This window comes from Lipotes vexillifer, unplaced genomic scaffold, assembly GCF_000442215.2.
Source record: "Lipotes vexillifer unplaced genomic scaffold, Lipotes_vexillifer_v1.1 scaffold1860, whole genome shotgun sequence".
In the NCBI taxonomy this organism is placed as follows: Eukaryota; Metazoa; Chordata; class Mammalia; order Artiodactyla; family Lipotidae; genus Lipotes; species Lipotes vexillifer.
Window position 1 is genome coordinate 59952 of NW_006787678.1, and position 11831 is coordinate 71782.

The window sequence follows — 11831 nt, forward strand, 5'->3', positions numbered from 1 at the left end:
AAAAAAAAAAAAAAAAAAAAAAAAAAAAAAAAGAAAAGAGAGAAGGTAAATAAACTCACTGTCGGGAAGATGAATAGACTTTTCATAGAATTTTTTTATGTAAGTAAACAAATGAAGGTCAAGATTCTTCCCAATAACTCAATCAATAATAACATACTCCCTTTAAAAATACATTATTTCAATTTTATATAGTAGTTTTATGTTATATTTAAACACCTCTTGGTGGTCGAGTAGAAATTTTTAATATTTAATTTTATGTTGTAGAGTAACTTTAAAAACTTGATTGTGTCCTTTATCTAGATCTTATTTATTTAGCTCCAAAGAAGGTACCCAGAAGTATTGTTAATCGAGACTTTTTAAAAACAGAGTAAGAGACAAATGTGAGATTACGCTATGAATTTTGAAGTATCAAGAAGAAAAAAAATTATGACATTGGGATCCATAATGTATGGACATGAAAGTTTTGTTTGAAAATATCTGCAAGTACTCATGATCTTTAATGACCATATACTTTACTTACATCAACAAGAAATTCAAGGTTGCTACTAAACTAATAGTTTTAAACGCCTGGTTATGTAATTAATCTACAATACTCATATTGGTTCCTTTGAACAACAAAAAGTTCTTTTATCTACTAGGTGAAAGCAAATATGATATGAATTATTTTGATAGATTGAAACGGCATTTCATTCAAAGTATTTCCTGTATTTTGACGTAAGGCCATCAGAGAGCAGAAACAGATTACTTAGTCAGGAACTTCTCACCAGCTGAGCTAAGCTTTTACAGTGTCACTTCTAGTTCTCCGTCTGGTGCTACTAGCTACTCCCCAGGGCTTAAAATAATTTACAAAGCAAGGTGATTTCTTGCCAGGTCTTCATTTCAGAACAGGTCACTCTCTTCTGCAACTATGTGGAAGGAATTTGTTTTATTTCTGCCAGCTGAGAGTAACCTCAGATCCATCAACAATTGAGTTTTACTTCGTTAACATCAGTGGAGCAGTGAGTACCTCTAAGGATCGTCTCAGGACAGTCCTGCATCTATCTACCCATCTTTTCTCAATTATAGGGTAGGGTGATTATTTTAATTGCATAATGAAAAGAAACAGTGAAGCCAACAGTCATTTCCTTATGAATCCACAGCCAGGAGAATCTGCAAATTTCTGCCTTCTATATAAAATGAGTTGCTTCTGTAGCTGATTGTAGCTGCTTGGCTTCTCACCTCATCTCTAATGGCACTTTTTGAGCGTAAAGCATCATCCAAGGCCAACAATGATTTCCTTTTTTCTTCTTAGGAGACTGGGAATGAGGATATTTGTATTCCTACATTGGTTCTACCATTATACAGTCAAGGATAAAGCAATTCCCTCTCATTTTTAAAATCATTAAACTGAAGGTATTGGACTAAACAATCTCTAAGATTCCATTCAATGAAAAATGTTATTAAATTATCTCTCTATATGTTAAAGAAAAAATGGACTCTGCCTTCCATGGTGGTGTCTAGAACATAGTATATGTTCAATATTATTGAATTAACTTAAATGTATATGCTGATATAAACATTTTCTACATAACATCTTTCTTATGTATACACACCTTTTAAAAATAAATCATACTTTTTTATCTGCAATGACTGATTTTTATCTATGTGCAATAAGGTGTGAGGCAATGTCTAAGAATCATTTCAAAATTGCAATGCAGAGCAGAGAATTAAAAATCTGGGATTAATAAACATCCATCCATGAACATTGTTGCATTAATGCACAATTTCTTAAAATTTAATTTTAAATGATATCAGAGTTGTATGAATTGAAGGAATATAAATGGGAGACTTTTGAAGGATAAAACAACTTTCTGAAAAATCAATTATTTTGCTTCAATATGGTGCAGTAACTTAGTAAGGACTCTGAGCGCCGCTGTTCACCAGCCAGGGGAAAAATGGTTCAAAAGATCCGCCAGAACCACTGAGCTTTTACAGCACAAAGAAACGCCAGACTGAGACAAATTCTCTTCCAAGCTGCACTAAACTCAGGCCTCTATACCACTGGATTCTGGGCTCCTTTTCCGAATACAGAGGGCTCCACGCAGACATACTGGCATCCAGAAACACAACAGGAGATAGGCCAGTGTCTAAAGATCAGCAGAACAAGAATGGCGGCTCGGGAGAGGGGCGGGGACTACAGAGGATTCATCCTGCTCTCCATCCTCCTGGGGACCCAGAGGGAAGTTTCGGCAGGACATATTCTCTATTCCATTCCGGAGGAGACAGACACAGGGTCTTTTGTGGGTAATATCGCCAAGGACCTGGGGTTGGAGCCCTGGGAGTTGGCGGAGCGGGGAGTCCGCATCGTCTCCAGAGGTAGGACGCAGCTCTTTGCTCTGAATCCGCGAAGCGGCAGCTTGGTCACCGCGGGCAGGATAGACCGGGAGGAGCTCTGCGCTCAGAGCGCGCGGTGTCTGGTGAACTTTAACATCCTGATGGAAGATAAAATGAATCTTTACCCTGTAGAAGTGGAAATAATGGATGTTAATGACAACACTCCTAAATTCCTGACGGAAGAAATGAATGTGAAAATAATGGAGAATACAGCTCCTGGGGTGCGATTTCCGTTAAATGAGGCTAGGGATCCGGATGTGGGCACGAACTCTCTCCAGAGCTACCATCTCAACCCCAATCGCCACTTCTCCCTGGTTGTGCAAACTGGAGAGGATGGAACTAAATATCCGGAATTAGTGCTGGAGCGGGTGCTGGACCGGGAGGAAGTGACAACTCACCACCTCCTCCTCACAGCCTCTGACGGCGGTGATCCACCCCGATCTGGAACCGCCCGCGTTCAAGTAACAGTGGTGGACATGAATGATCATGCGCCAGTCTTCTCTTTGCCCCAATACCAAGTAACCGTCCCTGAGAACGTGCCAGTGGGCACAAGACTACTCACGGTAAATGCTATCGACCTGGATGAGGGAGTCAATGGGGAAGTGACATACTCTTTTAGGAAAATAACTCCAAAAATTCTACAGATATTCCAGCTGAACTCCCACACAGGAGAATTATCAACTTTAGGTGGCCTAGATTATGAAGAATCTGGCTACTATGAAATGGAAGTTCAAGCTCAGGATGGTCCTGGTAGCATGACAAGGGCTAAAGTACTGATCACAATTTTAGATGTGAATGACAATGCCCCGGAAATGACTGTAACATCTGTAAGCAGCTCAGTCCCCGAAAACACTCCTCCTGGAACAGTAATTGCTCTTTTCTACCTTCAAGACCGAGATTCTGGGAAAAATGGCCAGGTGACCTGCACTGTTTCAGAAAATCTGCCTTTTAAATTAGAAAGATCAATAGACAATTATTATAGATTGGTGACAGCAAAAAACCTAGACCGGGAAAAATTTTCTGTATATAACATCACACTGAAAGCCACAGATGGTGGAAGCCCTCCCTTGTCCACGGAAACTCACATCTCCGTGAATGTGGCAGACACCAACGACAACCCACCTGCCTTCCCCCACTCCTCCTACTCCGTCTTTGTGCCTGAGAACAACCCCAGAGGCACCTCCATCTTCTCTGTGACTGCATGTGACCCTGACAGCCATGAGAACGCCCGTGTCACATACTCCGTGTCTGAAGATACTCTCCAGGGGGCATCTGTATCCTCCTATGTTTCCATCAACTCCAATACTGGTGTCCTATATGCATTGCGCTCCTTCGACTATGAGCAGTTTCATGACCTGCAATTGAGAGTGACTGCAAGTGACAGCGGGGATCCGCCGCTCAGCAGCAACGTGTCTCTGAGCATATTCGTGCTGGACCAGAATGACAACACACCTGAGATTCTGTACCCTGCCCTTCCCACTGACGGTCCCACGGGTGTGGAGCTGGCACCCCGCTCTGCAGAGCCCGGATACCTGGTGACCAAGGTGGTGGCTGTGGACAGAGACTCGGGCCAGAACGCTTGGCTGTCCTACCGCATGCTCAAGGCCAGCGAGCCGGGACTCTTCGCGGTGGGGCTGCACACGGGCGAGGTGCGCACAGCGCGGGCCCTGCTGGACAGAGACGCGCTCAAGCAGAGCCTGGTGGTGGCGGTGCAGGACCACGGCCAGCCCCCTCTCTCTGCCACTGTCACACTCACGGTAGCTGTGGCTGACAGCATCCCAGATGTGCTGGCCGACCTGGGGAGTCTCGAGCGCTCCGCCGACTCTGGCGACTCCGTCCTCACGCTGTACCTGGTGATGGCCGTGGCCGCGGTGTCCTGCGTCTTTCTTGCCTTTGTCATCGTTCTACTGGCGCTCAGGCTGAGGCGCTGGCACACGTCGCGCCTGCTCCGGGCTTCAGGAGGCGGGTTGGAGGGCGTGCCCGCCTCTCACTTTGTGGGTGTGGACGGAGTGCGGGCTTTCCTGCAGACCTATTCCCACGAGGTCTCGCTCACCGCGGACTCGCGGGGGAGTCAAGTGATCTTCCCGCAGCCCAACTACGCTGACACGCTCATCAGCCAGGAGAGCTGTGAGAATAAGGATCCCTTGTTAACATCCATAGATTTTCATGAATGTAAGGATAAAGCCCAAAGTATTCAGGTGAGTTCAATCATTCATTTATCTTTATATTCTTCGAAGAACTATATTTTGTGTTAATTTCTTTATTGTTTTGCGAAATAAGTGATTTGAAGATGGGTAAAACAAAAACCCTTTCAAGTGGTAAAGCAAGATTAATCGTTTATTTCGGAGGTGATTCTTTAACATGGAACGCTTATTGACATAGGTTTTGGCATCATATTTATAGTGAAAGCATATGGACAAGATTGTGAATAAGTGGATAATCGCATTTTTATACCTTCTACTTATGTTCCCCATGGTGTTCTTAATTCATGTATTTTATAAATGAGAATGAATTGTTAAGTCTTTCTCACTGCATGAGGTTCGTAAGAAAGTACACTTCTGTTTTCTCAGGACTCTCTTTAGATCAGATCCATAAAAGGCTCTTGAAAAAATTTTCAGTCTGAAGACTTTTTCTGTGCCTTGCTTCTGCTTTCATGTAACTCTCCCTGGTGACCTTGAAAACCTCCATGGCTTTTGACCTATTTAAACCGCAATTGTCTGTTAAAGTCAGGTCCTGGTAGAAGGTTAGATGGATGCCTAAAGAATGAAATGTGTGTGTGTCAGGCTTCACTGAGATCTCTATCAATGACAGACATGGAGTCTAATACCACACTAAAGGTCATTGTCCAAAACCAATAAAATGTGACATCAAATAAAATGCCATTCAAGTGTTATAAGTAACATTTGTGAAATAGGCCATTGCATGTTTTTAACCCCAAATCCTAATGTGCCGTGTTAGTGATGCAGTCATTCAAAGTGTGTATATGGGCTCTATAAGTGGGAGATTTGGGATGCTGGCTTTATGAAACAACCATCTCATACACTCAAGTCCTAGACCACTAGTGAATTTTACTTATTGGGTCTGCTGAAAAATTCAGTTAGAAGTAATCTAGTCTGCATTTAACTAGGTCTATACTTGTTGTATAACATTTTAGTATAACTCAATACATCAGTTGATTAGTATCAGGAAGTAGTTGATGACAAGGTAATCTTGTTCACTGGGACCTTTTGAGTATTAGGTAAGAGCACATTTTTTCTAGCATAATGTTGTGTTAGGTGGTGTTTTGCATATAAAGGTCTGTGCAGTCCTGTGGGAGTATATTTCATACATTCTGCAGTGTTCAGATGCACAATCACTTGGGGGAGAGGATAATGTTACTGACACTCTATGAGGCAGAAATGTGGCTATCAGGTATTTTGAAAAAGAACCCCCTCAACCAAATTTATTAGATGATTAAAAATATTTTTAAACAAAGAGGAGAAATCATCACTAAATTCAGTGAGCTATGGCAAATAAACTTTCTAGGGACTATTTCCTTCAACTGTCATTACGGGATGTGATAAGTACAGAAGTGGGAACAAGTGCCTCAGTACCTAGACCATGATTAGTGAGTTTGTGTTGCAAAGCAAAATATATTATTCCCCTGGTAGTTTGGGAGATTTATGTTGCATTTTGTACCCAGAAAAATAATCGTGCAATGGGAAGGAGAGGGATAGGCTCTTTTCTAAAAGGCTGCATCATTTCTTTAAGTGAGATATTGGAAGTTAAAATCAAGTAATGTTACTATAAAGAAATCACTGAAACTATTTTGGAAGAAGAGAGCTAAGTATAAATTGTGCCCTTTTAGGGCTTGCTTGGTGGTGCAGTGGTTGAGAGTCCGCCTGCCGATGCAGGGGACACGGGTTCGTGCTCCGGTCTGGGAAGATCCCACATGCCGCGGAGCCGCTGGGCCCGTGAGCCATGGCCGCTGAGCCTGCGCGTCCGGAGCCTGTGCTCAAAAAAAAAATTGTGCCCTTTTAAAAGACAATTTCAGCATTACTGTTGCTCTCTGGAAAAATTGAATTAGGTACCAAAACAGTAAGGGAAAAGGCGACGAGGAAACAAAGATAAAACCTTATCCAACATATTGCTAATTAATAAGCATTCACAATTACTATGCTCTGAGATCGTTCAGGCCAAGTCTGTGTTATAGTTATCCTTCTATTACTAGTGCGGATTTGAAAGTTGGGGAATAATTATGTCAGTATATAGATGTTTATATATCAAATCTACCTGATTTACCTAAAAACCTGGAAAGTTGGGATAATGACTTTTCTAATAGTACAAATTAAACGTTATTAAATATACAGACATCTAAAAAGGGTTTTTCAGCTGGGCACAACGGTTATAATTATTTTAGCTGTTTAAACTTAAGCAGCGGGGGCTGCAGTTTCCTAGTGCGGACTCTGGGCGCCGCTGTTGGCCAAAGTGGAGAGCTCGGTGCTGGCGACCTCCTCGCGCAGACGCAGCGCACTTTCCCATCTCAGACTCGCTAGCCTTTCCACCGCTTCCTCCTCTGGAGAAGAAACCCTGCCTGACCCCCCACGCCGGAATAAAGCTGTTCGGAGCTCCGGACTACTGCGGCACAGAGATTGTTTGTAATCCGGCGTCTCCAAGCCGGTGAGCAAGCTGAGGGGAGCAAGAGGGATGGGGAGCGGAGCTGGGGAGAGGGGCTGGGCTGAGAGGCGGCCAGTGCTCTTTCCGTTCCTGCTGTCTTTGTTCTGCCTGGCGCTCTCTGAGCAGATCCGCTACAGGATTCCCGAGGAGATGCCAGAGGGCTCGGTGGTGGGGAACCTCGCCAAGGACCTGAGACTCAGTGTCCACGAGTTACCGACTCGGAAACTGCGGGTCAGTTCGGAGAAGCCTTACTTCACTGTGAGCTCAGAGAGCGGGGAGTTACTTGTTAGCAGCAGGCTAGACCGGGAGCAGATATGCGGGAAGAAGCCGGCTTGTGCTCTAGAATTTGAGGCTGTTGCTGAAAATCCATTGAACTTTTATCACGTGAGTGTGGAGATCGAGGATGTTAATGACCACACACCAAAATTCATGCAAAATTCCTTTGAGCTACAAATAAGTGAGTCCACAAAGCCTGGGGCACGATTTATTTTAGGATCTGCCCATGATGCAGATATTGGTACCAACTCACTACAGAATTACCAGCTCAGTCCTGATGATCATTTCTCACTTGTGATTAAAGAGAAATTCGATGGCAGTAAATACCCTGAGCTGGTACTGAAGACACCTTTAGACAGGGAAGAGCAGACGTCCTACCACTTGACCTTGATGGCCTTGGATTTCGGGGATCCACCCCTAAGCAGTACTGCACAGATACAAGTCCTAGTGACTGATGCCAACGATAACCCTCCAGTATTCAGCCAAGAGCTATACAGGGTGGAGCTTCCAGAAAACGTGCTCCCAGGCACCACTGTGCTTCGAGTTATGGCCACCGACCAAGATGAGGGTGTCAATGCCGAGATCACCTTCTCTTTCACTGAAGCAGGTCAGATTACCCAGTTTGACCTGAATTCTAATACTGGGGAAATTACTCTTCTAAATGCATTAGATTTTGAGGAAGTCAAAGAATATTCCATAGTTTTGGAAGCAAAGGATGGTGGAGGAATGATTGCCCAGTGTACCGTGGAGATAGAAGTCCTAGACATAAATGACAATGTCCCAGAAGTGATATTCCAGTCTCTACCAGATCTTATTATGGAGGACACCAAGCTGGGAACACACATTGCTTTGCTCAAAATCCGTGACAAGGATTCCGGGCACAATGGAGAAGTTATTTGTAAATTAGAAGGCGATGTTCCATTTAAAATACTCAATACTTCAAGAAACACGTATAAATTAGTGACAGGTGGAGTTCTAGACCGCGAGCAGACCCCTGAGTATAACATCACCATCACAGCCACTGACAGAGGCAAGCCACCCCTCTCCTCCAGCTCAAGCATCACCCTGCACATCGGTGATGTAAACGACAACATGCCAGTTTTCGAACGGGCTTCCTACGTGGTCCACGTAGCAGAGAACAACCCTCCTGGCACCTCCATCACTCAAGTCCGCGCGCTGGATCCTGACCTGGGACTCAACGGCCACGTCTCCTATTCCATCGTGGCCAGCGACCTGGAGCCGCGCGCGCTGTCGTCCTACGTGTCCGTGAGCGCACGGAGCGGCGTGGTGTTCGCGCAGCGCGCCTTCGACCACGAGCAGCTGCGCGCCTTCGAGCTGACGCTGCAGGCCCGCGACCACGGCTCGCCCGCGCTCAGCGCCAACGTGAGCCTGCGCGTGCTGGTGGGCGACCGCAATGACAACGCGCCCAGGGTGCTGTACCCGGCGCTGGGGCCCGACGGCTCGGCGCTCTTCGACACGGTGCCGCGCGCCGCGCAGCCCGGCTACCTGGTCACCAAGGTGGTGGCGGTGGACGCCGACTCTGGACACAACGCCTGGCTGTCCTACCACGTGCTGCAGGCCAGCGAGCCCGGACTCTTCAGCGTGGGGCTGCGCACGGGCGAGGTGCGCACGGCGCGGGCCCTGGGCGACAGGGACGCGGCCCGCCAGCGCCTGCTGGTTGCTGTGCGCGATGGGGGCCAGCCGCCCCTCTCGGCCACCGCCACGCTGCTCCTGGTTTTCGCGGACAGCCTGCAGGAGGCGCTGCCGGACCTCAGTGACCACTCTGAGCCCACTGACCCCCAAGCTGAGCTGCAGTTTTACCTGGTGGTGGCCTTGGCCTTGATCTCGGTGCTCTTCCTCCTGGCAGTGATTCTGGCGGTCGCCCTACACCTTCGACGCTCCTCCAGCCCAGCTGCCTGGGGCTGCTTTCAGCCTGGTGTCTGTGTCAAGTCTGGACCCGTGGTTCCCCCCAACTACAGTGAAGGAACTTTACCTTATTCCTACAATCTGTGCGTTGCCCATACTGGAAAGACAGAGTTTAACTTTCTAAAATGTAATGAGCAGTTGAGTTCAGGACAAGACATACTTTGTGGTGATTCATCTGGGGCCTTATTTCCACTTTGTAATTCCAGTGAGTCAACCTCCCATCAGGTGAGTTTCCTGTAAGTATAACCTGCTTCTTATGGTCTAGACAGTTCTCCATATTCACAAGAAAATACAGGCGTATCTCTGTTTTAGTTTGTTTTGCTTTATTGCGCTTCGCAGATACTGAGTCTTTGTTTTTTCGTTGTTGTTGTTGTTTTGCACGTTGAAGGTTTGTGGCAAGCCTGGATCAAGCAACTCTATTGACACCATTTGTCCAACAGCATTTGCTTACTTCATGTCTTTGTGTCACAATTTGTGTCACAATATTTTAAATTTTAAAATATTTCAAACTTTTTCATTATAGTTGTCATGGCGATCTATAATCAGTGATCTTTGATATTACTATTGCAAAAAGATTATGTTCGACTCACTAAAGGCTCCAATGATGGTTAGCATTTTTTAGCAATAAAGTATTTTAAATTAAGGCATGTACATTTTTTAAGGTATAATGCAATTGCACACTTTAAAACATAACTTTTATATGCACTGGGAAACCAAAAAATTTCTGTGACCTGCTTTATTGTGCTATTCCCTTTATTGTAGTGGTCTGGAACCAAACTCAAAATATTACCAATGTGTGCCTATATACAATTTTTCGATCCAAACATTGTCTTAAGAGTGTAGTAGCCAGTCTAAAAGCTGTCATACCATTCTTCAAGGGAGGTTGAATTCAGAGCAATTATGTGTCTTTTAGTGGTGTCTTACCAGGCTCTGATTTACAAAGCAGTGAAGTTGTGGTTTTATCTACAAGGGAAACATTAGGCAATGTTATAGGGTCTCCCATAAAACTACTGAGATTTTTCCCTAAATTTTTCTTCCACAGCTTAATATATTGTGATTTTTTTCAGCTTGGACATACTGTAAATGTAAATGTAGGCAGTCATATAAATAAACCTTTAAAGAAAAAATATAAGCTAAAATTAGGTATTTTTCTTAATTGATTTAACTATAATGGTTTCCATACTAATCTAATATTTTGTTTCCTATATTTACTTCTCTTTTGTTTCAAAAACTCCTAGAATAACGTCTCTTAACCTGTATTTTATGTAGATGGACCTACTGTAATTGTATTCATTGTACTCTGTGTGTGTGTGTGTGTGTGTGTGTGTGTGTGTGTAAAATCATTTTATTTATCAGTAGATTCACTATGTTCACCAGAAGATAAAAGCATGTTCTCCTTACTTACAGCATAGGTTTTTCAGGATTAATCTGTATTGATGCTCATTCTATAGGCTTCCTCTATCAAAGAAAACACAATGTTTTGGCCTCTGTTATTCCTCTCACACACACTTCTCCTATGTAATTTTTGAAATGTGTTTTTTTTTTTTTGTAGCCCTAAACTAATATAGCTAGAGGTCTTCTAGTCATTCTACTATCTCTAGGAGAAAAATGGCATGTTGAATTCTTCAAATTTTAGACAAGACTGACAGTCTTATGTGCATACAAGTACATACACAAGATGATAATACATTGTATGGGGCCTTTGCTAGATTTCCCTTAGCAACGGCTTCAGTTAATGGCCACTGTACAAACTGCTGAAGAAAAGAGACATTTATTCTTGCACTGGCACTTTTTGACTCCTTAGTGATAACTTTGTGGTTCTTTTGATCAAAGTGCTAGTTAAGGTAAAATTACCTTTAGATTATATGTATACCTTTAAAAGTTAACTAAGTCGGTTTTAAAATGTAATCATCTCTCACTGGCAGAAGAATAGGATGGAAATTTGCTTTTCATTGTATATTCATTTGTATCTTTCAAGTATTTTCTATTCAAATAGAAAATATATAAAATTTAAATAATCTCTGATAAAACTTCAAAGTAAAAGCACATATCCTAGTAAAACATCACAATATTAATTTGAAAACATTATTATTAATGTGTAATTAAAATGCCATTTTAAAATATTAAAAGGCAGCAACTCTACAGGAAGCTTAGTATAAATATTAATTGTTTTAAACCAAATAAAACAACTTCTGGGTCAGTTATCTCCAATAGTTGTATTTTAGTCTAAAATGAATTAATTTCCAGTGATAACTGTAGCCCTTATTTGATAATAGATATTGAAGATATTAACAATAAAACTTAGAGCATAATAAGAAATAAACTTTTATTTTTAAAAGAGTAAATATATTCCAGAAATTTGAGTAATTTAATATGACACTAACCCCAAAATCTGATCATTTAATAATACTTTGTAAGACTTTAACCCTACTTCATGCCACACTTCTTGGCAATTACTTTTAAAATATGAATTCAGAGATAAATTATTCCAAACTATAAACAGCAAGTAGTAACTTTTTCCTAAGTAATCTAGCATACAATATTACAAATCTGAGTGCAGTAACTGCCTAGGACTCTAAGCGCCGCTGTTCACCTACTTG

The 11831-nt window shown here is 43.0% G+C and overlaps 2 protein-coding genes across 2 annotated transcripts; both read left to right on the forward strand.

Annotated features, from left to right (window-relative positions):
• The first annotated feature begins 2147 nt into the window (after window positions 1–2147).
• LOC103074343 (protocadherin gamma-A7) lies at window positions 2148–4628 on the forward strand. The gene has a single exon (XM_007460472.1). It carries the CDS (start codon window positions 2148–2150, stop codon window positions 4626–4628), a length of 2481 nt encoding a protein of 826 aa, XP_007460534.1.
• Window positions 4629–6890: 2262 nt separating this feature from the next.
• On the forward strand, window positions 6891–9500 carry LOC103071580 (protocadherin gamma-B4). Its single transcript, XM_007460466.1, has one exon. It carries the CDS (start codon window positions 7060–7062, stop codon window positions 9469–9471), a length of 2412 nt encoding a protein of 803 aa, XP_007460528.1. The 5' UTR covers window positions 6891–7059; the 3' UTR covers window positions 9472–9500.
• Window positions 9501–11831: the final 2331 nt, after the last annotated feature.

What these genes read in the sequence shown, in the direction of transcription:
- LOC103074343 (XM_007460472.1), top strand. Translation starts at nt 2,148, where the DNA reads ATGGCGGCTCGGGAGAGGGGCGGGGACTACAGAGGATTCATCCTGCTC.
- LOC103071580 (XM_007460466.1), top strand. Translation starts at nt 7,060, where the DNA reads ATGGGGAGCGGAGCTGGGGAGAGGGGCTGGGCTGAGAGGCGGCCAGTG.